At 62.4% G+C, this 26,676-nt stretch overlaps 1 protein-coding gene across 29 annotated transcripts in view; it reads left to right on the forward strand.

The window, feature by feature from the left end:
* Positions 1-26,676, forward strand: part of MYT1L (myelin transcription factor 1 like) — a 404,915-nt gene that overhangs the window by 361,097 nt on the left and 17,142 nt on the right. For all 29 annotated transcript variants that reach the window (XM_077844293.1, XM_077844273.1, XM_077844291.1 and 26 more), the window contains 3 exons: positions 13,107-13,169; positions 17,410-17,493; positions 18,149-18,370. In XM_077844293.1, coding sequence (XP_077700419.1) covers positions 13,107-13,169; positions 17,410-17,493; positions 18,149-18,370 — 369 coding nt within the window. The remainder of the gene's footprint in view (positions 1-13,106; positions 13,170-17,409; positions 17,494-18,148; positions 18,371-26,676) is intronic.

Raw genomic sequence — 26,676 nt, forward strand, 5'->3', positions numbered from 1 at the left:
CACTGGGCCCAGGGACTCGAACTGGTGTGACCACACCAGAGAGAAGGGACAGCGCCAAGTGCTGGCGGCCACTCACCGCCCCCTGCCTGTGGGAGCTGAGTGCTGTCCCCTCGTCCCCGAGAGTCGGGCTCCTGTTGGAGCCTGTGGGTGCTGGGCACATTGTCCTGCCCATCACACAGGCTGCAAGCATCCCCACGCACCCACAGGTGCACACATGTAGACCCACATGCACCCCCATGTGCACACACGTACGCACACGCGGCCCCGCATGCAGAATGTGCCAAGGCAGCACAGCTAGGGAGAGGGCTGGACACAGAGCCAGCGCTCTTGACGCCCAGCCAGGCGCCCCGTCTTCCCTGGACCCTGAGTTTGGGAGGACACGAGCAAGGCCGTCCCACCGGGCCCACGCCCAGCAGCAGGGTTCGTGCTGAGTCTGGGGTGGCGGGGCCCAGTAGCCGCCCATGATTCTGACCCACGCGCTCGGACACTGAAAGGCCAGCTGGGCTGTGAATCCGCGATTCAGACCCTCCCGAGTGGACCCAGGAGCCCTGGTTCATAAAGCTCGGAGGCTGGTGGATGCGTGGGGCCAGCTCCGGACTCGGTTGGGCACTGTCATCCGGGGGTGGGGGGCATTAACGGGGCCTTGCTGCCGGAAGGCCTGCCCTGCCCTCTCCCACCCTCCGCCCGGCGGCTCCGAATTTTCCTGCGCACTATGGAACCTGCAGCACCGGGGAGACATGGGTTGCCATGGCAACTCTCTCCTCATCCCGAGCCCCTCCCGGAGACAGCGCTGCGTGCTGGGGGGGAGGGCGGTGTGAACTCCTCCCTGCCCTGCGGGAGCCTCTGCACAGCCCCCACCCACCCGGGCGGTGTTGCTCGCCCCGTCCTCTGGGCCCCCGGATGGGCCCCCGGAGACCTTCCCACAGGACGGCCAAGGAGACGGGAAGACCGAAACGATGCCAGTCTTTGATCCCTCTGGGATTTCCCAGTTATAAAAGTTTTCCTGTTCTTTCTTCCTCTTTTCCTTTCCTTGCTTTCCCAGAAAGCACTTCCCATTCCTGTTGACAGCTAAAGAACAAAAATCCTTTTCAAATGTGATCCTTTGCCCGAGAAGCACGTTTCTGGTGTTGGGCAAATGGAGCTTCCGTGAAGTTCACTCTGGAACAATCACATTTTAGAACGATTCCCTTAAAAACCAGATCGGAGGTGCTTCCGGTTAAATAGAGGTCGATAGGGTATCAGCAGCCCCGCAGCGTGATTTGACAGGGAGCGGTTGGCGCCGGCGCGCGTGTCCGTGGGAGAGAGCTCGAGTCACGAGGGACCTGTGTGGGCAGGGACCTGCTCCGGTTCTTGCGGCCAGCGGGCGCACCTGCACGCGGTCTCCAGACGGTGACGGCCCGCCGCCTCCACGGGGTCCAGGGGTGCAGCACGCAGGCCAAGGCCCGCCCCGCGACAGCAGTGACCCCACGCAGGACCACTGCTGTCCCCCGTCATGGCCTGACCTTCATGTCCAACGGTCCTTCCGTGTGACTGTACCGCTTCCCCTCCGCGTGCAGATGGTGACACGCTTGAGCTCAGGACACTTGTCCCCACATGTGGCCGGGAGTCACTCGGACCAACCTCCTTCCTCAGACAGAGGAAACCACGTGGCGTCCGGTTCGGAGCCCACCACCGGCGGCGCACAGCCGCACCTGCGGGATGACGGGAGTGGCCAGCCAGGGTCGTGCAGGGCGTCCCTTCCTACCAGAGACCCTTCCCGACCAGGGATTGTGGTGGGGGGGGCGCGGGGCGGTGATGCTCCTTCCTCTGCTCTCGCCAGGGTCCCGCCCCTCCTGCCTCCAGACCCACCGAGCCCCAACTCACGCCACAGGACGCAGTTCCACCCTGGTGTCCAGGAGGCTGAGGCCGTGAATCCAGCCCCGCTTCTGCTCTGGCCACAGCAGAGCGTCTCTGAGCCTGTTTTGTCTGTGACCCGGGGCTGGTGGGGCAGCACCCAGCGCCCAAGGTGGCAGGGAAGGGGAGGTGGGCAGTCAGAAGGCGGATGGTGGTCTCAGGGGTCGCAGGGGGTCGCAGGCTCTTACTCTGGGATTGCAAGGAGCCCAGGGCCTCAGGGTCACCAGTCAGGAGGAGGCCCCTCCTCACCCCCCCTCCTTGTGGAGTCCCAGGGCCCGCCCTTTGCTCTCTGGGCTTTAGGTGGGCACAGGCGGTCGGGGAGAAGGTCAGGAACCTCCTGTGTGGCCTCCCCCATCTTGAGGTTCACGTCGTACGTCTTAGCTCTTACTCCCAACAGGGAGCTGAGCACGGGGGGCAAGACCGTCCGATCCTGGGGGGTTTGGAGCTAGAGAGGTAAGGCCTGTGCCCCGGGCAAGTGCAGGCCAGCCCACCAGGCCCTGAGCCTCCGTCACCGCTGCCCTGGCCTCTCTGCCTCCGCGTCAGTCTTCCTGCAGAGGCACAGCTGTGCGCACCTAACCTGCTGGGCAGGGTCCCCTCGGCCCCAGCTCCTGCACCCGGGCACACGGCAGCCCTGCTGCTCAGCCCACCGATGCCCACACGGGGTCCTCGGTCTGGCCTTCCTTGGGGGCAGCACCCCGGGGCCCATAGAGTCCCGGCGGCCTGGGACGGGCCGCACTGGGAGCCTCACTGCTGCTGTCCTGCGGAGAGGGGAGGACACGGAGGCCAGGCCCCTCTGGGAACCACGCACCAAGCTCTGAAGCATCTACACCCCTCCATGGACCTCGGGGTGTGCTAGCCAGGAAACCAGATGGCACAGCCACCACTGCCGGCAGCACGGCATGTGCCATGGGATGTGGAGCCGGCCATAGGGAGCATCCTGGGGCTGGGGGGTCCCCACTCAGGCCTTGCCTGCCCTCCCAGAGCCTGTGTTCAGAGGAGCGAGTGACGCATCACCTGGGAAGGCACCCGGGGCTCCGCGGGCAGAGCCAGAGGTCAGGCTGGGGCACAGCAGGCGGGAGAGAAGGTTCTGGGAGGAGGTCAGAGGGGGCAGCCTGGCCAGTGCTCGGCCAAGCAGGTGCGGGGAAGGCTGGCCACGCCAGAGGACCAGGGGCCTTTAGGGGGTGCAGGGGGAGGCTGTGTGAGAGCCGGGGAGCCTGAAGCAGGGCTTCCAGGCAGCCCGGGCCTGTCGGTCCTGCTGGGAGCGTGTCTATGTACCTGCAGAGACCTAGGGCCGCAGAGAGGGAGCGATGAGGACAGAGCCATGCACAGAGCCAGGCCCTCAGCCCTGGGAGGCCTCGCGGTCACTCGGGGTGCCAGTCCAGCCAGCCCTGGTGACCCCCACACCCTCAGGGGTCTCCCAGCTTGTTCATGAGCGCCTGGGGGTCAGGGCGGGGCCCCAAGGGGTCAAGGCACGATGAGAAAGCCCCTCCTGGAAGAGGTCCTGGGCCCGTAGGGACGCTTGGGGCAGGTGTCCCCCTTCCCTTCCCATCTTGGGGGCAGCAACTTTCATTCGTGCAGTCTTCTCTTTTCCGAACTAAAACCTCCAAACGCTTTATTAACTTTTCAACTCAAGTGATGCGGTTCCTGTCCTCTTGCCCCTGGTCACTGCGGAATGCACTGGAGATCTGCCTGCGGGGTTCAGGGCACGGGCTCTGCTGCAGCCCACGCGGGTCCCGTCACAAGGTTTGCCCCACAAGTACCCGCATCTCGGCGCGGCCCCGTCACTTCCATTTTCCACGTCCGCGTGGCTTATCGGTTTGCTTGCCATCTTGTTCCCGCAGCGCGTCCTTCTCTCTTGGTTCGTCTCTAACTTGCTGGTACAGCAAAGCGCGGATGGGAGACCCTCCTTCCCCCAAACTTGCCGGCAGGGCCGCTGGGGGCAACCTGGCATCCTTTGCTCGCAGCCTCCACGGCCAGGGAGGAGTGGGAGCCGCCACTGCCGTGTCCCCTCCGCAGACCCATCCTCACTTCTCCTGAGTCCCTGATCTTCCGTTGAGGCTTCCAGCAAGGAGTGGGGGGCTCTGGGTTTCTCTCCGGGAGGTTGAGGGGTTGGGCCGCGGGCAGGCTCTGTCATCGTGGGGTCCCCACGGCAGGACACGCCTGGCGGGGCTGCCGTCCGCCCCGGCCTCGGGCTCCCGGCAGCTCCCGGGACGACGCAGCGTGTCCAGGAGCCGCAGGGTCTCCGGTGGGCGCCTGGCTGTTCCTCGGCCCCGTCCCGCCGTCCGCCCCTCCGGCCCGCCTTGCTCGCTCCTGGACTTTGTGTCCCCGTCTTGAGCACTTGCTGGTTCTCGTCTTGTCCTCAGCGGAACACACAGGCTCTGCAGATTCCAGAACTAGCACCCGGGGGCAACTCTTGCGGCCCCGGGGTGCGGGTCCCCAGCCCCTCTGCTCTCTGGTCGGCCCCTCGCGGTCAGAGGGGAGCCGCACAGTCAGTGGACAGTCTGCCTCTTGGAAGCCGCTCTGGCTGCATCCTTGGCACGGAAGCCTGGAGGAATCCCACTCCTTTTCCCGCGACCCCCTTCACTCTGCCCGTTTGATGAGACCCGAGGGGTCCTTGCAAACAGCGAGATCTGTCTTCAAGCGCCAAGAGCCTGGGTGAGGGGCTTCCCGCGCGGCAGCTTCCCAGGGCAGGGGCAGCTGCTAACGGGCCTTCCCGGAGCAGGAGCGCAGCGGCGCCAGGAGACAAGACAGGTCCCTTCTCATCTCGGCCCGGCGGCTCTTGGCACAGATTTAAACAGTAGGCTTCACCTGTTTGGATCTGCCTCTTTGCCTATTTCTACAAACTTTTGCTAAACTAAGAGTTTCTGAAATCACTTATAAATGTGACAACAACAACAACAAAAAAAAAAAAAAAGAAAAAAAAACAAGGAGGAAAAGCAAAGTCCGAGGAGAAAGGCTAGAACTCCATTGTTTTTAGTGAGCGATGACACAGCAGAAAGTAAACGAAGGCGTAGCTTAAAACCAGGCAGGTGCACAGGAGAGGATGGGGCAGGAGGCGGGGCGAGGGGGGTGAGGGGGAGGGACGCAGGGTGGCCCCGGTGTCACAGGACAGGACCCCGGGATCACTCGGGACGTGTTGGGGCTCAGGAGCCGCTCGTCTCTCCCGGGTAGAACTGAGAACACTTCCTCTGAGACGACAGAGGGATGCAAACAATAAAAGATCTACAAACACCACAAACTAGGAAAAACAGGGGGAACGAATTCAGGGAGAACGGTAGCGGGAGGAGCAGGGCCTCAGCCGCCAGGGGAGCTGTGTGGCCGCCCCGGCCCGTGGCCCCGGGGCCTCCCCCGTGCCCTCCACGTCCATGAGCCCAGGACACAGCTGCTTTTCATTCACCCAAACCCCCCCTCCTTCACTTAAAAGCAGCCTCCAACCGTCTGCGGACGGAGAAATGGAACGGCCACCCCCCCGGCCCTGTGGCCCCGCGGCTTGCTCCCCGCAAGTGTGTGTCTGGCCCAGTGGGCGACTGTGACGGGAAGGGGCCGCGTGGGGCTGGCTCGGTGTTGCCGCCGCCCCTGACTCGGCCCGGCCGCCCTGCGGGGCAGGGGCAGGGGTGCGCTGGGCATGCAGCTGCAGGAAGCCCAGCCTCCGGGCGTGCTGCTGGCGGGTCCTGCTGTCTCAAGCACAGTCCACCCGGTTCACAATGCTGAGCCAGCAGCCGCTGCAGGGATCCCCCCACCCCGACCCCGTGCCACCCCCGTCAGTGACCCTCAACGGTGGGCGAGACCCCTGGGATTCGGGCACCCATGCCTTCCCGTCCTTAGAGGCCACGCACGTTTGAGTGAAGCATGCCAAGTAGGGTAGAGACGCCCGTCCTTGCACATCTCCACCTACCCCCCACCCCGCGCCCGTGGCCAGAAACCATTCCCCGCAGCCGCACACACACGGGTCCTCACCAACCACTCCTCACTACACACCACTGACACTGACAGCCCGAGGGCTCAGTGCGATCGGCAAAGGTGAGTGCTCCTGGTGGGCCCCGCGCGAGGTCTCTGCATGCCCGGTCGCAGCCCGCCCGCATCCCCAGGGCGGTGCGTGTGCACCGCGTAGGACAGGACGTTAGAATGCTGGATTCTGTTGCCTTCGCTCAGCCACACCAGTCACCTCTTGTGTGTTTTTTTTTGCATGGGTCCTCCGAGTCCAATTCCAATTCTGACTCCGGCTGCCCCAGTCTCTTGTTTAGCCGCTCTACTGCTGCTGGACGTGCATGTGCTCTGGCAGCAGGTTCCCATGGACACATCCCGTTAAGTGAATGGGACGTCAGGATGTGCTAGGTACGTTCGGCCGCACTGGACAGGAGCCTACTCCTGGATGTACCTGGGACCACTCACGGGCAGCAGTGCGGTGTGGCGGCGAGGGCCCCAGTTAGGCTCCCATCCGCGGACAAGGAGGCAGCATGACCGATGACTTAGAGCTTAAGATCTGTAGGCTGCATGTTTGGAAAAGATGGAAAAGTGCATGTAGCATGACCAGCAGAGCTGCTGTGGCAGCCCAGGCCTGCAGCTCCGCATTCCCTGAAGATGCCCCGGGAGCAGTCCGGACCCCACCTCAGCTCTGCTTGGGGCCCTACGGTCCAGCACTGCCAGCCCAGGCCGGGCAGCACACATGCTCCCAGGGACCCCGGGGCCTGAGTCGGGGAAGGGCAGAGGGGGTCACACAGCACATGTTAGGGGGAGGTGACCCGAGGCTGATGGCAGGGGCGTGAGCCACCCGCTAGAGACGTCCTCCCAGTGGGTTGTGCACACGTGAACCACCCCCGGGGCCTCACGGCATGCCGCGTGGGCTCTGGCCTGCACGGCTACCGGGCATCACGGCGCTGACGCGGCTCCTAAACCACCACCTCCGTCCACCTGCCGCTCCTACACCACACAGCTCCGTGGGCTTTCCGTCCACCCCGGGCTCCGGGAACCGCAGCTTGAGTGTTAGCCGCGTGACCACACGCTCTGCTTCCTTAGTACCCTGAGGCCTGACCCAGCCAGAAATGTTATCTGAATCATCAAAGTGAATTTTTAAAAATCACGTTAAGAGTACCTTTAAAATTCTATGTCATTTATTGGTTTGTTTTTTTGGTATAATTTAATATAAGTTCTGGGGACAAAAAAAAAAGCTGTTTTTGCTTACACGTTACACACAGCAGAGAGCAGGTCTTCCACCTAAATTCTTCTAATAACGTGTTGAATGTGCACTTTGAAATGCGTAGGTGTGCATAAAGCTGGAGGGTCCCGCACATAAGCACGCAAAAGCCCCTCACCCGACACTCACGGGGAAAGGGAGAAGAGGACAAAGCCCAGGCGTTGGGATGAAAGCAAGAAGCAAATCCAGTAACGCTTCCCGCAGAAGTGCCTCCTGGAGGGGCGGGCGCTCAGGGCTCCGGCGGGTGGCACCTCAGCCAGCCCGCAGTGGGCGAGCGGCCCTGCAGGTGGCACAGCACGGGGGCGGGGCGGGACCCCCCTACGCCCTCCAGCAGACGCGGGGCTTCGTTCCATGGCTCAGAGCGGCGGCGGCGCTGCGGGGGCCCTAGCGATTTCGGGCGGGAGGCCGGGGCGGGGGACGCTTGGACGGTGCCACATGCCAGCGCAGGGACCTCTGTGACCAGCCACAGAAAGCTCAGAATATGAACACGGCACTTCAAAAAAAAAAAAAAAGAGAGAGAAAATTATTGAATGTCTAACAGGTTAAAAAGTGATTTGCAAGATTTTGTCTTTCCTGGAGCCTCAGGTAATATATCTCAGAAATTGGGCAGAAGTAATGTATATTGCTTTTAAGTGACCTGGTTTCTTTCCATCTGGGGAGAAGATTGCAGAGGTGCAGCGTAAAAATCAGTATATGTCATTTTTCCATTAGAAATTATTTTGCACGCCTCTGAATTTCTTTGTTTCCCTTTTATATGACAAAAAAATCAAAATAAATATATTTTTAGAACCATATCTCTTTAAGCCAAAAAAAAGGTGTTTTTTGAATTGAACTTTTCTACATAAATGAAGCAAAGACCTATCTATGTGGCCTGAATCATTCCAATTTACAAATACATTTTACTACTAGAGACGATGCCTCGTTTTACATTTTCATGATTTCTTTTAAAATTGAGGGAGATAAAAAGTTTTTTATATATATTTATATATATACTTTTATATATATATAAACTTTTACTAAGTTCCCTTGGTAGAGCTGCCGTGGGAGAAACGGGTGAGAAAAGCTATAAAGGGCCTTCCCATGAAATTGCCCCAAGATCTCGAGCGCGTCGCTCTGACATTTGGTACGACCCTTTCAGAGGACTCAGCGAGTCCTCTCCTGCGCAGTTTGAGCTTCTAGACTCAAATCCAGTAGCAAGCCGGCCTTCTGGGCAGTTTGACGAGGTGGGTCAGCCGCACAGTCAGGCTGCCCTTCAAACACGCCCACCGTGCTTTCAGCCCCTAAGATTTTAAAAAATAAGTAATTGACTCTTATCAAGATAAGAGATCATGAGACGCCTCCAGATGTTATTTCCTGTAAGCTGGTTTTGAGGAGATAAGCTTGGTCTCTGCACCCCCCTCCGGCCCCCGGGCAGGCCTGCCAGCTCAGACGGAGCGGACGTGAACAGGGAGTCCTAGGCTGGTGCACGCAGGCTGGGTGGCCTCCCGGTCCGCAGGGCAAGGGTAAGATTCCCCAGGAGGCAGATGCTGCGAGGCCGGCCCGAGGAGTCCGGCCTCAGCCACCTGGCACCCAGCAAGGACTCCTCAGCAGCGCCTCTGGGTCCCCGAGAACAAAGGCTTGTGTGCGTGGAGTCAGCCTTGGACCTTTTTCCGAGGTGCTCGTGATAGTATCGCCAAGGGGACCGATGCACCACGGGTCGACCGGTCTCAGCTCCCGATGTGTAGCAACAGGCACTTCAGTGTGGACATCCATCCAACTAGGAGAAAACGTCCCGTTTCAGATGTCTCTCTCCATATGACACTTGATCAGATCCTCGTCTCTGTTTTCAAGAGAGGGGAGCACAACCGCACATGGAGGAGGCACTTGGACATAGTCTTATCAATCCTTAGTCGATGACACAAGGCCAGTCAGCGGATTTAACAGTTCCCGTTGCTCCCGCCCTGTCTCAGGACAGGGGTTTGGTAAACAGGAGAAAACAACACCGTGGGAGGTCGTGTGTCTTGCTGAGGGACCAACCAGGGGCAGGCGAGAGGCAAGGGGGTCCGTTGTCACATTCTTGTGATGGGCGCCAGCGCAAGATCAGATCTCGTTTTCGGGACTGTGTATTTCAGTGCATAGACACGGAGTTATGTTTTGATATTGGGGGGTCTATGTCCTGACCTCCACGTGGGTGTGCCAGTGGAGCTCCTGCAGAGGTCCCAGCGGGATGCTTCGTTCAGTGGGAAGTAGTTCAGAGGAGACCTGAACACACAGGGCATTGCGGGAGGTTTGGGCTCAAAGGGCTCTTCGATGTCTTAGATCTGCCAAAGCAACACAGACCCAGTTCGCTCCTACCTGAGAAGGGCTGGTTCCATGAATTCGGAAATCCAAAACTTGGTGAATGGTCCTGATTTTTTTTTTCTTCAGCTTTTGCTTGGATGCTGCAAAACTTCAACACCACTTAAAGCATTTTGTCGTGATTTTCCCATTGCCATTCTTAAATGTCTTTTTAGGCCCGATTTTTCCAGCCAGGTGGTGACATTCCCTACACTAAATTATTTCCCCTTGGTGTTACTTAAACCCCAAGGCAAATGCAAGGTCACTGATCGGGCACAAATGTTTTTGTTGTTGTTTTGTTTTTTTTGTTTTTGTTTTTTTTTTGTCTCGTATACGTCCACGAGGCAGCAAGCTTAGCTCTAAGACCGTTTGTTCCCCGTGTGCGTTCTCAGACTATTTTCACCAAAAGCACCTTTGGAGGGGAAGCAAAACGATATTCGATATTCGAGGTGGTGTTTTATGTCACAGAACTTTGCATCTCTAACCATAGGAGCTTAAAATAGACTTGGCGCTATTGTCCTGGTAACTGCCAGGAAGCCAGGAGGGCGGTGAGGGTCTGGTGTGCTTCCCCACGGCTGCCGAGCACTTCAGCACGGCGGACCTGTGCCTGCCTTCTGGGGGGTTTCCATGGAAACCCAGTCAATCTCTTCTGCCATTTCAAAACCCAAGCTGTGCGGCACATGCTACTGTCTGATTTTATCCACAGGGGATTTTGATTATCCCACATGGGCCTCCCTTCATGGAAGAGATGTGCTCTTAGATGGGTAGATGGAAATCGAATTTTTGTAAATCGATTTTACACCACCCCATTATCAAGGGTCCTGGAGCTGGCTCCATCTGAGAAGCAAAGACCCCTTTTGTTAGGTGAATAATCGCTCCCTCATTCACCGACTTCAGAAAATTGTATTTTTGAGTATTGAGATTTCTTAAAGCTAGGAAATCTGTATGTAAATCTAAGAGTTTAAAAAAGCCTGAAAGTCTTGAGCAGCAACAGAAAAATGAATACATGGAGCGGAGAGAAGAAAGAAACCCTTCCAGGCTGCCTTATGTGGTCCGGAAGCACCACCTAAAGATAAAAGAGCCGAATTACCACCCCGGACAAAACCCAGAGCTGCGGGTGTCGGGGGAAGGAGACAAAGAGAGGCGGTGGGCTCCTCGGAGCTGCCCCCCCGCCCCCCGTGGCCCTGGGCTGCCCCGCTGTGCTGTGCCAGAGCCCACGGGGGTGAAGGCAGGGGAGGCTCCCTGGAGGAGGCAGGAGGCGGCGCAGGAGCCAGGTCAGGCCCACGGTGCAGGTGCAGCTGGCAGGTGAGGTGGGCGAGGGGCCCACTCCGGTCACCGCAGCCGCGGGGTGGGAGGCGGGCCTGGAACTCCGCCCCGACTGCCTGACTCGGAGCTTTGAGAAGAGCAGACCTCTTAAGAAAGCAAGAACTCTTTCTCTAAATGTTTTTTTTTTTTCTTTCCCGGCACAGTGGAAGCTCTGAAAATGAGCCAAATCAATATTTTGTTTGTTGTTTTCATGGTGATAGAGGCCATTTTAAACACCTCTTTTTTTTTTTTTTTTTTATATCAGATGATGCCTTTGTAAATGGCTTGAATGCACAAAACCTACTCTGGAAAATCTTACTCTCTCTCTCTCTCTCTTTTTTATAATTAGTCAAATCTGATTTTCATTTGCATTAGTTTGGTTATAATGCCTAACTTTAAATCTGAACAGAATATGTCAACCTCCTACAGCCCTCACCAAAAAAAGGCATATTGAAAAATTTCTACTCATGTTAAAATGAATAAATTTTAAATAAATTTGCACTGAGTGGTTAAATTAGGAAGAGTTTAAGGATTTTTTTTTAAGCAAAAAGCAAGGCCAAGTGTGTATTATTGGCTAGTAGGAAACATTTCTGTTTCTTGATACATTTTCCAAACAGAAACTTGCATGAAGATTAGCCTCTCTTAGAATGATTTTTACTGCTCGCAAGTCGTCCTCCTCCTCCAGCTCTCAGGTCCACGCGCCCCGGGGGGGGCCTGAGGGAAATCAGCCCGGGAGGCCTGAGGCCGGGTCACTTCACCTGTTATTTAGGAAACAATCTCTGAGTGATCTCAGCACAAGAGTCTTGTGATGCAAGTTTAATTGTATGTAAACTGCTGTTACTTTAGCAGAAATCAGGTCAACAACCAGATTCAGGGTTGTCCCTGTTCTTGATACCAGATTCCATCTAAACGCCCCATTCTTCCACCCAAACGCTTATTTTAAAACTCCCGGACTCCCCCAGTGCAGGCCAGTGACCTCCCCTTCCCGCCCTCCCGGCCTGGGCCTCCAGGGAACTTGAGCCTGCACCCCGACCCAGAGATACCGCGTCCCGAAACTTGAGAGCTGGTGCCCTGGGCCCTTTCTGGGACTAAAGGAAACGTGGACAGCTTCTGACTCCTAGGAACTGTCCGCACGTGTGTGTGTCAGCACGGGGCACCCCAGGCCCGCCTCTGTCCAGTGCCGTGGGGCGCAGGGGTGCACGGGGTCCCGCTCCTGACCTTGAGGAAGTCCCATCTGGCCCGGCTCAGCATCCGGCCCCCACGGTGGCTCTCTGAGAGGAAAGCCCCAAAACGCCTCAGACGCAGTCCACGTTCCGTAAACCCTTGAAATGTGTGATGTCTGCCCTTGCGGGAAGACAGGTGCTCCCGAGCAGGGAGGAGGGCACAGGGCGTGACCCGGGCTGCTCTTAGGTGTCAGGTGGCTCACAAAGTGCCTTCATCCTTGGGGTTAGGTTGGGTGTTTTAGGGGTAGCTTTTTTTTTCTTTGAGATCTACACACTTGATGGAGAAAAATAACTTTTCTTAATTTTTGTCCTTGATTTCTACATTCCTGGTGGGTACGAGGCAAACTAAAGTAGCGCGGACTGAAGTGTCTCTGCAGCGCCCCCGGGACAGGTCTTGGGAAGGCTCGTGTAGGAAGTTGTAGGAAGGGGCAGTAATCATTTGTAAGGCACATTCGGTCCCCCCAGGGCAGTGGCAGTGGGGTAGTTAAGAAGCCAGGCAGTGTAGGCGTAGAGGACTCCCAGGACCTGGTTGACCAAGACGCCTGGGCTCCACTCAGGCCAGTGAAACAGGGTTCTAAGGCCCTCAAGCCCCCCGCCGCGCCCAGTGCTTGTCCGCAGGACGGCCCGGCGAGTCCCCAGCACTCCGCTCGGGGCCGCTGCCCTCCTGGGGTCGCGGGGTGGCCAGTCAGCCCCGCTGACCAAGAGTCCGTCTAATGGGAGCCCGCCATAAGGCTGGCGTGGGCCGTGTAGACGAGGATCTTGCACATCGTTTCCCCTGCGAGTCTTGCTGCGCACACGGCGGCTGCAGCCGAGTCCCACGGGGACCACAGTGACAAGGGGAGGTGGCAGGAGGTATTTGGAGGGATAGACTCTGGAGTAATAGCGTCGGGCCCAGGATGCTTCCGGGACTGTTGCAGCCCAGGCAGGTACTGAAATCCGTGATCCTTCTGGGAAGCGCCGTTGTGCGCGGAAGGAAGAAGGGAGCCAAGGTTGGTATCCGGTGGTCGGTCGGGGGCACGCGCCCTGCGCCCAGCAGGGAGTCCCGGCTCGGCGTCTCTTTCACGTAGGGAGGCGAAGCCTCAGAGCGATTGCTTTCTGGATAAGTGAGGGACTTAGTTGTTCCGGGAATCGTATTTCCTTCCAGTAAATCGCCCATTCTGCATTTTTCATTGCAGGTGCCCCACCCCTGGCTGCGATGGCTCCGGGCACATCACCGGGAACTACGCGTCTCACCGAAGGTAAGTGAGGTGCCTGCCCATTCGTGCTCGTGCCCCCTTCCCGCCCGCACGGCGGGACCCACGGCTACGAGGGTCTAGACGCCGGGACCACCAGGCAGCACCGTCGTCACGGCGTCCGTCCGGGACGCCAAGGGCCCTCGCCTGCCGGGCAGCCGGCCCACCGGTGAGAAGGTGCTCAGGTCGCCCAGCGGCAGCCGTGCCCCCTCGACAATTGGGGAAAAGCAGCGAACAGCCGTGTTGTGAGGCCCGGGGCGTCCCGGGGAGCGGTGCCCCGACACCCTGGGAGCGGGCCTCTTAACACCGAGATCCGAGCCGCAGGCTGCCCAGCCCCTGGGAGCGAGGAGCTGAGCTGAGGGCGTGGGGATGCTCGACTGAGCTCAGCACCGGCCCCGGGCTCCAGGACAACACGGTCCGCGGCGCGGCCACAGATCCCCCCGCACCACCACCCCCCCACCCCATGCCCGCCACATTCAGAAGAAAACTGAGAGAAACTTTGGGGACGTCGTCTCCACAGAAGTGGATCGGGAGCTGCAGCCAGGGGCACACACTTCCCGTCCTGTCGGGTTCGCAGCGGCAAGCCAGCGCCGAGGCAGGGACGGGGCGTGCATGAGGACCCGTCCGATGGCAGAGCAGCACCGGGTCGGCACAGGTGGCGACTGGGTTAGGGGAGGCCGCCGCCCACCCGGCCGGTCTCGGAATCTCTGATTGTGAAGCGAAGGTCCCAAAGCACACGAGGACCTGCGCTTTAAGTGCATCTCCCACGCGGAGGAAAAAGAAGAAATGGAGGGAGAAGGGGGGAAGGGGAGAGAGGGGAGGGGAGGGGACGGGAGCGGAGGCCCCTCAGAGACAGCGTCCGCCCCGGGCCACCCACTAGAGGGAGGGTGTTTGCCTGAGGACCCCGATGAGGGGAGCAAGGGATGGGGTGGACGTGGGACCACCTGCGGAGGAGCGGGGATGCCCCCGGCCACTCGACGGGTTGGAGGAGGGTTGGACACCGCGCCCACGCTGTGCGGCTCCGTCACTGAGCTCCGCGTGCTTCTGTCTGCTGTCCATCACCCGACGCACTGTGGGCAGCGCGGGGCCGTGGGGCCTGGGCTAGCAGTGCCCACAGGAGGACTTGGGGCGATGGGAGGGCCTCTGCTCACCCTCCCGGCCAGGGCTGTCCACCTGGGCCTCGCTGACGCGGGCGGTCGAGCGGCTTCCTGGCTCTACCACCACTTCGGTCGCTCGTGACAACCAAAGAAGTCTCTGGGCGTCCCCAGGTGCTCGCGGGGTCAGCAGCGCGGGGCTAGGCTGTGATGTCACGTGCAGCGGGCTGACCCCGCAGGTCAACCCCGCAGGTCAGAGCCTGCCGCCCTGTGCTGGATGCGCAGCAAGGGTGAGCAGACCAGACCAGAGCAAAATCACCCCACGAGATCGCAAAGACCCAGACACGCCACGAGCCCCCGCACCCGTGACGGCGGACGGTGGGACATCTGTGTAGGAAACGTCGTCGTGTAGCATTCCATCACAAGTGTCACCCGGGACTCCTGGGCGAGAGGATCTGAAAGCGCCATTCGGAGGTGACACTGCAGGGGAGGCCGGAGCCATGAACAGAAGCAGCGGCGGCACTGCAGCGGGGGGCAGTGGGGCTCCCGACCGGGCCAGGGAGGGCCGAGGGTGCACATGGTGACCCCGCTGCACCAACGGGCGGCCGGGCTGCACGAAGGCGAACGAGCGTGCGGCTCAGGGGCACCTGCCAGGTGCGTGCACGGCTTCCAGCACAGTGCAAGTGACCCAGGGACAGGGCTCTACGGGCTCCCTGGGTGGCTGTCAGCACAGTGCCTGTGCCCAGGGAGACGCCCAGAACCCCAGACAGCCGGAGCGGGGCCACAGGGGCAGCCAGGTGGCACGGCAGGTGGCGGGGGTGGTGGGGCAGGTGGGGGCCCAGGAGAAGAGGACGCGGGCGCTGCTGGCAGGCCGGGCACCCGGGGCCTTGTGCACGTGCTGAGGAACAACTGCAGGGATGACACGGACTGCGCTCGGGCAGCTCCGAGGTCACCCGGCCTCCCGGCTGCCGGGTCTCGGACAGGGAAGCAGGTGGGTCAGGAAGATGCTCAGGACGCACCGTGCGAGTAGCCACAGCGAGGAGAGGAGGTGAGGGGCCCAGGGACGGCGTGGGCGTGGGACACGGACCTGCACAGGCCAAGGCCGCTTGCAGGCCCTGGAGGAGCGTAGGGGTTGCAGATCCGCCAGCCGCTCAAGGGTCATGGAGACCCGGACAACAGTGCGTTTGCCAGCAGAGAGAAGAGTCGGACCGCGGGGTGCAGGGGCAGCCGCTGAGCAGTCAGTGGGGGGAGGACCCCCCCTTTCCTACATCTTACCTCAAAATGGAGCAGAGGGATAAAGGCAGCAGGAGGGAGAGATTCGGGTGCTGTTGCCAAGTTCCTGCCAAAGGAGATGGGCCGCGCGCCAGGGAGACCACCCGCAGCCCAGCCCGGCCCCGAGCCACCCCCAGTCTGCAGGGTGCCGCTTCTCGGCAGACGGGAGCCAGGCTCCTTCACCAAGAAGGTGCAAAGCTGAGGACGTGGGGTGCAGGGCCGGGGATGGGCCTCCTGTCGGGCAACCCGCCTCCACCTGGGAATCCGCGTGGCGGGGGGGCCAGGGCTGACCAGGGAAGGATGCACCACAAGCCCAGGAGCAGCAGGGGCATGGTCTGGGCCCCCCCCCGGTCACTCCACACAGGAGTCCATGTCCTTGCTGAGTCTGCATCCATGATGGAGCCCCGTCCACCTGGAGCCCCGTCCACATTGGAGCCCCATCCGCAGTGGAGTCTACATTCACAATGGAGGCCCATCCATGCTGGAGGCCCGTCCACACTGGAGCCCCGTCCACCTGGAGCCCCGTCCACCTGGAGCCCCGTCCACCTGGAGTCCCGTCCACTTGGAGCCCCGTCCACACTGGAGCCCTGTCCACCTGGAGCCCCGTCCACCTGGAGCCCCGTCCACTTGGAGCCCCGTCCACACTGGAGCCCCGTCCACCTGGAGCCCCGTCCACCTGGAGTCCCGTCCACCTGGAGGCCCGTCCACACTGGAGCCCTGTCCACCTGGAGCCCCGTCCACCTGGAGGCCCGTCCACCTGGAGCCCCGTCCACACTGGAGCCCCGTCCACCTGGAGTCCCGTCCACCTGGAGCCCCGTCCACCTGGAGGCCCGTCCACACTGGAGCCCCGTCCACCTGGAGCCCCGTCCACCTGGAGTCCCGTCCACTTGGAGCCCCATCCACTCTGGAGCCCCGTCCACCTGGAGCCCCGTCCACCTGGAGTCCCATCCACCTGGAGCCCCGTCCACCTGGAGCCCCGTCCACCTGGAGTCCCGTCCACTTGGAGCCCCATCCACTCTGGAGCCCCGTCCACCTGGAGCCCCGTCCACCTGGAGTCCCATCCACCTGGAGCCCCGTCCACCTGGAGCCCCGTCCACCTGGAGTCCCATCCACCTGGAGCCCTGCCCACCTGGAGCCCCGTCCACTTGGAGCCCCATCCACCTGGAGTCCCGTCCACTTGGAGCCCCGTCCACACTGGAGCCCCGTCCACCTGGAGTCCCGTCCACCTGGAGCCCCGTCTACCTGGAGCCCCGTCCACACTGCAGTCTGTGTCCATGTGTCCCGGGCGTGTCAGTAAACGGCCCAGTTTCTGGTCCTTCTGCAGAGTCCAGTTCCCTCTGTCCCGTGTGACCTCGTAGGACAGCGCGCTGGCCGGTGCTACGCCGGTACCTCTACCAGCACTTTCTGCCCCAGCTGCACGTTTTCCCACGCAGAAGTGTGAGCTTCTATTCCCAAGATTTTGAGGAAGGGAAGCCTGGCATTGGGCACCCTCTGTACGCCCCGCAGACACGCCGAGGCCGCTACTCCGAGGTCGAGGTCGGGGTCGGGTCAGGGAGGGCTGTAGAAGGCGGGTCCCCGAGAGGGCCCAGGAGGCGTGGCTGCTCTCCGGGGCTGCCCTTTCTGCACCCGCCGGCCCGCCCGTCCTCACCAGCCTCGTTCCCCGGCCGCCGCAGCCAGGCCTCCGGGTCATGGTTGTGGTGCCCCGGTCGGGGCTGCTGGGCTCTCAGGCCTCTGCGAGCACACGGCGCGGGGGGGTGGTGCCCAGGAGGACCCCGCGCCGGGCTCCGTGTTCGTGGGGAGCAGCCCGGCTCCTGGAGAGCAGGGTGTCGAGCGGCGGCCACAGGCGGGCGGATGCGTCCTGAAGCCCTGTCCTTCCCTAGTCTTTCAGGCTGCCCGAGGGCGAAGAAGAGCGGCATAAGGATAGCGCAGAGCAAGGAAGACAAGGAAGACCAGGAGCCCATCAGGTACCGGGCGCGGGGGGCAGCGGGTGGTGGGAGGGTGCGGGCCCGCAGGCCGGGGAGCCAGGGAGCATGGCCTGGGACACCTGCCGCCCGCGGACGCACCGTCTACACAGCGGACCGTGTGCCCAGCGGCTGCCACGGGCCACACTCCCCGTCCGGGTGCAGAGAGCAGCTCACGGACTGGGGGGCGGGGGCGGGTCCACGAAGGCCCCTGATGCGTCACCGCAACACTGAGACCAGCGGTGGCCGCGTCCCGGCCTCTCAGGGGACTCCTGCACCCCCGCCGTCCGCCCAGGCTGTCGCCCGGGGCCCAGAGTCCGCGAGATGCCCCCGGCGTCGCCCGCCTGCAATGTTCGCCTCCGACTCTGGAGAAAAGTTTTCCATGAGAACAAACTAAAAATTCATTCAGATGAAAATTGTCAAAATACCTGCGACTTAACAGAGTCCGGGGGTAACGTGAACGGTGCAAGAGCACGTGTTTCCCACAGGCCGGCCACCCCCCCCCCCCGCCCCGCCACGAGTGTCCTCGGCCGCCGCCCACTGCCAGCCCCCCTTTCCCTCTCCTTCCCTCCGGCCGACCGAGCGGGCTGTTCTGGCCTCGCCACAGAGGCCACCCGGCGAGCGACGCCCCGACACAGCGTGTGGCTTTGCTCCCCAGGTGTCCCGTTCCCGGGTGTGACGGCCAGGGCCACATAACCGGGAAGTACGCCTCCCATCGCAGCGCGTCCGGGTGCCCCCTGGCCGCCAAGAGACAGAAGGACGGGTACCTCAATGGCTCGCAGTTCTCCTGGAAGTCCGTCAAGACGGAGGGCATGTCGTGCCCCACGCCGGGCTGCGACGGCTCGGGCCACGTCAGCGGCAGCTTCCTCACGCACCGCAGGTGAGTGGCTCCCAACCCAACACCCCTGCTCCGAAAGAGCAGCGGCGACGCTGCCGGCAAAGCCATGACCTGCCCTGGCACAGGCGGGAGACCCTAGAGCGGGTCGAGAAGCAAGTCCCAGTCCCGCCCCTGGATCAGCGGAGGCTCTCGGCAGAGAACCTGCTGGAATTGTGCGCGGGCACCTGTAGGGTCATCCCCAGGCGGCACCTGGCCCGGGGTCTCACGCCGCAGCCTGGACGCGCCCGGGAAGGCCAGTCTTGCCGTGAATCGTTACCGCCCACGCTTCCGTGTCTGCAAGCCCCTAGAGCGCCGCAACACAGGAGGCCCGCCTGTGGCTCCCCGTGGAAGGGTCGGGGGGTGCGGACAAATCAGGCCAACAGAGCGGGTTGGACGTGGGGTCCCCGGCTTCTCGGAAACCAGGCCGGCAGGAGAAACGGGGGAAAGGCACGTCCAGCACGGGATGAACAAAGATGCCGCAACCCCGCGTCCTAGGTGTTTGGGGACGGGGACACTGAGCCTTCCAAGGTTCCTTGAAAGGAAGGTGGCTTTTTAATTGTCAAAGGAATTCCTCAGAGGTAGGAAAGTCCGACGGGGCCAGTGGGGCCCCCAGCCAGCAGCCCGGCCCAGTGGAGCCTGCGGCCCCCCAGAGGTTCCCAGCGTCCGGGAGCAGGGACGGATCACGCTGCTAGTGCTGGACGGCCAGGCCCAGGGGACAAAGGACGACCCCCCGCCCGTGCTTGGCTGCCTGCCCCAGGGCCAGGAAGCCTCCCTGCTTGGCCCCGGAGGTCCCCGGATGTGACCCGCCTCCTGGCCAGCAGCTGTGCTCGATGAGCCCGAGGCTCGGGGGTGGGCGCCGCGCTCCTGCCCGAGCAGGCCTGGGGGTGACGTGTCGGGGCACTCGGAGGGTGTGGGGGTCAGGGGCCTCCGGGCGGAGGACAGCCGTCGGGGGCTTCACTTGTCCTCAGGAGCGGCGAACAGCCGCCTTTCGCCAGCCAGGCCAGAGCAGGGCCACGGAGGCGCCCGCGGGCAGCCGTCCTGAGCGCATGGGGCTCGGCGTGACCCCGCTGCCGGAGGGTGGGCTGCGCAGGAGGGACACAGGCGGGTGCGGGAGGAGGGCATGGAGGACGCTGTGCGTGGAGCCCCTGCACTCCCGCCATCTGTCCTGTGCAGGGGCCCCGCTCAGTGACCTTGGGCAGCGCCCACCCTCCACCCCAGAACTTCGCCGTCTGCCTAGGCTGACGCGGTGTCTGCGGGAACCCTCGCTCCCCGCGCCTTCCCGCTGCCTGGTGCCCACCACCCACTCTCTCTTCCACGAGTCCCCTCCCGCAGGGACCCCGACAAGCGGGCTTGCTCCCCTGAGACTGGGGTCCTCCAGGGGCCCCGTGTGGCCGGTGTCAGACGTGCCCCCCGCAAGGCTGAACCACATCCTCCTGTTCTCATTTATGCTGCTGGGCGGGCAAAACTGATTCCCTGAAGGCGTGAGAGCAGACGCCGGGCGGCGAGCACCTGGCCGAGCACCCGGCCAAGCCCCCAGCCAAGCACCCAGCAAGCACCCAGACAAGCACCCAGCGAAGCACCCAATGAGCACCCAGCCAAGCACCCAGCGAGCACCCAGCCAAGCCCCCGGCTAAGCCCCCAGCCAAGCATCCACCAAGCCCCTGGCCAAGCCCCCGGCCAGGCACTCAGTCAAGCACCCAGCAAGCTCCCAGACAAGCACCCAGCCAAGCACCCAGCGAGCACCCAGCCAAGCACCCAGCGAGCACCCAGCCAAGCCCCCGGCTAAGCCCCCAGCCAAGCACCTGGCCAAGCCCCCAGCCAAGCACCCACCAAGCAACTGGCCAAGCCCCCGGCCAGGCACTCAGTCAAGCACCCAGTGAGCACCCAGCCAAGCCCCCGGCTAAGCCCCCAGCCAAGCACCTGGCCAAGCCCCCAGCAAGCACCCACCAAGCCCCTGGCCAAGCCCCCGGCCAGGCACTCAGTCAAGCACCCAGTGAGCACCCACCAAGCACCCAGCCAAGCACCCACCAAGCACCCAGCCAAGCACCCAGCCAAGCACCTGCTAAGCACCCAGCCAAGCACCCAGCCAAGCACCCAGCAAGCTCATCCACACCCGCTCCTGGGGTGGTGGCCCCGCCGTGAGGAGCGACTGGCTGCCCCTCAGCCAAAGGCCTCGGTCAGGAGGGGCCCGCAGACAGCCCCGCTGTGGCCCGGCCCCCTGTGCTGTGAACGCAAAGCAGGTTTAGAATCAAAGGGAAGCCTCCGCTGACACAGGAAGTTCCTGTTATTCGTCTTTTCCCCCCAAAGTGTGAGAGCCTTGCGAGGCGGGAAAGGACCGAGGGTCATGGCGCCAGGTCGTAAACGGTAGATGAAACCACTTCGTCTGTTTTGTTCGGGGGGAGTGGGGGGTCAGCGGGGCTCCAATCGGGGTCCTGAGTGGAGCCACTGAAAAGGACATGGAAAAGGTCCTATTGCGTCTCTAGGGCAGGCTGGCTCTCCCTAAAGAAGCAATGGTGAAAATGAAAACCAAGTCATTCAAAACCAATTTTTTTTCCCATATAAATCCGGCAAATTCCCTCTGGGATACGCTGCTAACACCCCAGACAGGAGGAAAGTAAGATCCCTCGCTTTCTGATGATGCGGCACGTTTTTAAGACTCACGGCCTCCACCATTCGGGAACGCGTCCCAAGAATTCCGGAGTGAGCAGCTGTCCCCACCGCTGCCCCCCCTTAGAGGCCGGCCCCCAGCAGGATGAACACTGTCCCCGAAGCAGCGGCAGTGAGGCCCGTGGAGGGAACCCCCAGGGCTGTGCGGAGGGTTCCAGAAGGTCCAGTTGGGGAAGCAAGGCAAGGGGACTGGGACCGCAAGTGGCCTGAGATAGGGCAGAGGGCAGAGGGCAGGTGTCGCAGGGGCGAGCGACGTGGTGGCTGCAGGAGGAGGAGACGCGGGTGCGGCCAGTACCTCCCAAGGGCTCGGGCGGGTGGCGCAGCCTCAGGGACTCAGAGCCCACGTGCTGCCAGGGAGGAAAGAGCGGGGACAGAGGGGACAGAGCCGGGCGGCCCAGCAGGCGGAGCTCGGGCGAGGGCAGGGCCCGGCGGGGGTCCGGGGGCAGGTGAGCGGCCAGCGGAAGCTGCTGTAGAGAGGGGCTGAGCGGGCAGGACAGGCCCGGGGACCCAGGACCCCAGGACCGCCCCCGCCGCCCGGGGAGCACGCGGTGGGCTCCCCCCTCACAGCCAGGGGTGCAGGAGGGCCACGCAGACCACAGCCCGGCACAGCCCTGGGATGACGCCGGGCGCAGGGGTCACTAGAGGGGGAGCGCCCCAAGACCCCGACCTGGCTGTGGGGGGATAGGACCATCCCTCCCCTCCCGGCCCTCCTCACCTGCACTCCTTGTCCCTGCGCCTTCCTGTTCCCTGGGACACGCCTCCCTCCACATGCCCCTCTGCCGAAGAGGCTCCTCGTCCTTCAACAGGCTGCCCCCCGGGGCGAGCACCCCCACCTGCGTCGACCCTGAGTCGCGCTCAGGTCCCGGGACACGGGTACCACAGTATTTCCAGCTCAAGACCAGGGGCGGCTCAGCGGGGCTCTTGGGCAGGGCAGAGCAGGACTCACACCCAGGCCCCCGGCATGGCATGTCGACCCAGCGGCGTCTGGCCTGGTCCCTGTCCCGGCCACCCCCTCTTGCCCCACTGCAGTCTGGGCGGCGTCTGGCCCGGGACCATTTGCCGCAGACCCAGCGCCTCACTGAGCCTGGCACCGGCACCTAGGAGATGCCTCCTGCGCCGTGCGGGGTGCGGGGTGCGGGGTGCAGGGCGCCAGGAAAGCCCGGGGTCTGCTGCAGACAGGCGGGCGCAGGCCCGGGGCGCGCCGGGGGATGTCGTCTGCGCTCGCCCCGCTGCTCCGAGTGCGCGGGTGCTCCCACCGCCTCCATCTCCTCCACCCCAGGACATGAGGAACAGGCCGCAAACCAGAGCCACTAGGTCTAACCCTGCAAGGTCACCAAATAATCTTAGAACGAAGCCTTCTTCTCCACTGGGCTGGACCAAAGAGACTTTTTTTTTTTTCCACAAAGATCACGTCCTAGTCCCTCTAAAACGTTCGCACCCGGACCCTAGGACCCGATTTACTTTATTCCCAGCTTCCTCGCAGTTCATCACAAACGGGAGAGAGCCTGTCCTCGAATGTTTATTTTGCTTGACACTTGCCAAGAGAATCACGTTAAAAATAAGCCACCAGCCTGAGAGCTTACTCCGCGGGTTACTTTTATGATCGATCTTCTCCTGCAAGGCTCTGCAGGAGCACCTTCCCTCCCCGGCACCCCCAGGGGACCCAGGGCAGCATCACCAAATGCAAGGGACGCTGGGAGATGTAGTCTCCCCAAGGGGCACTGGAAGATGTAGTCTTCCCAAGGGATGCTGGGAGGTGTAGTCCCTCAAGGGGCACTGGGAGATGTAGTCCACCTTGGGGATGTTGGGGAGACGGGGTCTTTGTGAGCCCAAGCAGAGGAAGGCTCTGTGCTACCCCGTTTCCGCTAGATGTTAAGAAGCCACTGGTTATTTTTACAAACATACGTCACTGAACCACAGTGCCCTGAGATCCGCATGGTCCCGATTTTAGAGATCAGAAAACCAACAGCAAGAAGGTGAGACTCTCTCCCCTGGGCACTCGGCCTTAAGGAGAGAAGTCTGTCCGGTGGGTGTCACCCGTGGACCCCTGCGTGCACCTGCGGGACCCGCCCAGGATGCTCACAGCACAGGCATCACCCGTGGACCTCTGCGTGCACCTGCGGGACCCGCCCAGGATGCTCACAGCACAGGCATCACCCGTGGACCTCTGCGTGCACCTGCGGGACCCGCCCAGGATGCTCACAGCACGGGCGTCACCCATGGACCCCTGCGTGCACCTGCGGGACCTGGCCCAGGATGCTCACAGCACGGGCGTCACCCGTGGACCTCTGCGTGCACCTGCGGGACCTGCCCGGGATGCTCACAGCACAGGCATCACCCGTGGACCTCTGCGTGCACCTGCGGGACCCGCCCGGGATGCTCATAGCACGGGCGTCACCCATGGACCCCTGCGTGCACCTGCGGGACCCGCCCGGGATGCTCATAGCACGGGCGTCACCCATGGACCCCTGCGTGCACCTGCGGGACCTGGCCCAGGATGCTCACAGCACGGGCGTCACCCATGGACCTCTGCGTGCACCTGCGGGACCTGGCCCAGGATGCTCACAGCACGGGCGTCACCCGTGGACCTCTGCGTGCACCTGCGGGACCTGGCCCAGGATGCTCACAGCACGGGCGTCACCCATGGACCTCTGCGTGCACCTGCGGGACCCGCCCAGGATGCTCACAGCACGGGCATCACCCGTGGACCTCTGCGTGCACCTGCGGGACCCGCCCGGGATGCTCACAGCACGGGCGTCACCCGTGGACCTCTGCGTGCACCTGCGGGACCCACCCGGGATGCTCACAGCACAGGCGTCACCCGTGGACCTCTGCGTGCACCTGCGGGACCCGCCCGGGATGCTCACAGCACAGGGACTCGGGGAGGCCTCGGGAAGAGAACTGCGGCCCACTCGCCTACTAGGCTTCCTCTGGGCCTCTTGGGTTGTGGAGGCGGGGGGGGGGGGGGGGAGGTCCCCTGCTCTTGTCCAGGCAGAGGGGAAGCAGCGGGGGGCAGACCTCTCCTGCCCAGCTGGAACAGCCCTGCCCTCGGCCCCCCATGGAGACGTCCGCCTCTGCAGGGGGTCCTCTCACAGCTGGGACCGCGCCCCTCCCTCCGAGGCCACGTGCACACCCAGAGGACCCGCCCAGAGGACCCTCAGGGAGCTCCCAGGTACTCTCTCAAGACCTGTGATGACAAATCCAAATTCCACAGCTTCGGGGAATTGGCGGCCTGCCAAGCTAACTGTGCTCCAAGCTGTGGATGAACCGGGGGCCCTGTCGCCTCGGGAGCACTCCCCCTGCACTCTGTGCGGCCCCCTGGTCCCTCACCCTTCCCTGCGGACACTTGTCCCCTTTCCCAGCCGCCCTGGGTTGTCTCCTCTGGCTTCTGCTGCTGGCTGCAAGAGGCAGGACGAGACTGGAGGTCATGGCCGGAGTTCCCCAGACCACGTGGTGGTTTTCTGTGTCAGGAAGGCGCGTGGAACGCATCATGCTTCCCTTCACCACACAAGGAGAGCAGTCTTCTCAGTTCCAGATCTCTTTCCCAGAGAAGGAGGGGGAGTGGGCTCGGGTGGCCCATCTCCAGGAGGAGCTGAGCTGCCAGGGGGATGGAGATGTTCATCCAGGGCCAGACGGGGATTTTCTGGATGGGGGTTTGCTGGAGCCCCGCTTCTGAGAAGGTAGCCAGGCCCCCACTCCCCTCTGGCCACTCTGGTCATCTTACCAGGTGGCCTCGTCTGCAGGGAGAGGTCTCCATGCTTTGTTCGTGGCCCACTTGCTGGCCCAGGATTTGTGTTGTTGCCGGAGGAGCCTGGAGGCAGGGTCCACCCCGCAGAGGCACTGTCCTTTGTGCGGGACGGGAACTCCTCAAGAAGAGGGGGTACAGGGAGGTCTTGCTGAGGAAATAGCTCTGCTCCTTGGGGATGCATGTGGGGCTGCAGAGCCCAGGCCCCCGACCAGAGCCGCCCGCACATCCTACCCCTGCACGCACCCCAGAGGGAGAGAGCGAGCCTCACCAGGGCCTACGGTGAAACTCGACTCCGGCTCCTGGACCCTCACTGCCTCCCAGGTCCACGCTGGTCCTCAGAGCTGTTTCCACGGACGGTCGTCCTCACCGATTCCCCAGCGGCATGAGAAAGCCTTCGGGAGATTTGAATCCATGACCCTTTGCAGCCGGCTGTCTGGACGTGCCCCGTGGGGCTGGTCCCCTCTGAATGGCCGCGTGCTGACCGCCGCCTCCGAAGGCCCCTCGGTAGTGAGACTCCTGCATTGTAATCTCCACGTTCCAGTATTTGACAGGAAGCATCTGGGAGGGAGAAATGCACCATCAGCCCCAAACTGCGACTCCCCCCAAAACTCCCCCAAGGCCAAAGGTGAAGGTCGCATCCACTGACCCTCCGTGGCCTCAGGCAGCAGGTGGCCGCGGTGCTGGGTTTGTGGGTGGCCTGGTCTCGTGGTCACAAGAACTTTCGTCCTGGACCCAAGTCACACCTGCACCTCATGCGTCTGTCCCCGGGTGGCCAATACACATCCGGCGGCCGCTGGAGGCCCACTTACCCTTCAGGGGTCCTGGGCAGCAGCCAGTGGGCTCCCGGCTCTGCAAAGTGACCACAAGCCCACGGCTTAAACCTCGCCCAGCTTCCACCTCTGCTCGTGCGTGTCGGACGCCTGCCCCGGCCCCGGGCCCCTGCTGGGGTCTCACGAGCCTGAAAGCAAGGTGTGAACAGGTGTGTCCTCACCTGGAGCCCTCCGCCCGCCTCAAACGCCTTCAGGTCCTCGGGGCTCCGGAGCCACCTCCCACAAGCAGGTTATTTTGCGCTCAGGCCTTAAGTCAAATAAGTCGTCATACCGTGTCTGCCTCAGAAAACGCAGCCAGTGCTTGTAAAGGGAAGACCGGCCAATGAACAAGCAACAAAATTAATTCAAACAAGCTCATCTTTATCTCCGGTAAACAGATGAAGAAACTGAGCACACGGGCGCCCACGGGCACCCACGGGAGCACGGGCACCAGGACCTCGACGCCGCGGCCGGTGGGCGCCCTCAGACTGCACCGCGGACCCCACATACCCCTCGGTCCCCATCACCACGACGCCACCCTCAACTCGTGAACAGATCCTAGGTTTTCAGGGAAACAGCAGTTTCTAAAATGTGACGCTGTCATGCGAATTCCACACGTCTGTGTTTTCTGTGCCAATTTCTGTTCTTCCTCCGCGTGAGGCAAGAACGTAGCCTGGTTCCAGCCTGTGCTGCCCGCGGTCGCCGAGGGGGTACCCCGGAGGCATCTCGCCCCTCGGGCCCTGCACCCCGCCGTCCGCTGGGCTCTGTCCTGGGCACAGGCACCCAGACCACTTGACCGGGAGCGGCGGGCTGGCGGCCACTGGCGCTCACCGAGGTCTCTCCTCTGTGCCCTCGCTAGCTGGACGGGAGCGTGTCCCGGGGTCTCCGGGGCGCCCCCTCCTGGCCCAGCCCTCTCCGTCCTCCCTCTAGCCCTGCCGTCTTGGTCCAGGCCCACAGAGGTGCGCGGTCCCTGCAGACGCTGCATCGGCAGCTCCAAACGCCTCGCCCGTGACACTCGGATCTGATGTTGGCCACAGAGCCCGCGGAGACGGCAGGTGCTGCATGGTGCGACGACGCGGCCTCCG

This window comes from Canis aureus, chromosome 12, assembly GCF_053574225.1.
Source record: "Canis aureus isolate CA01 chromosome 12, VMU_Caureus_v.1.0, whole genome shotgun sequence".
NCBI classification, from domain to species: Eukaryota; Metazoa; Chordata; class Mammalia; order Carnivora; family Canidae; genus Canis; species Canis aureus.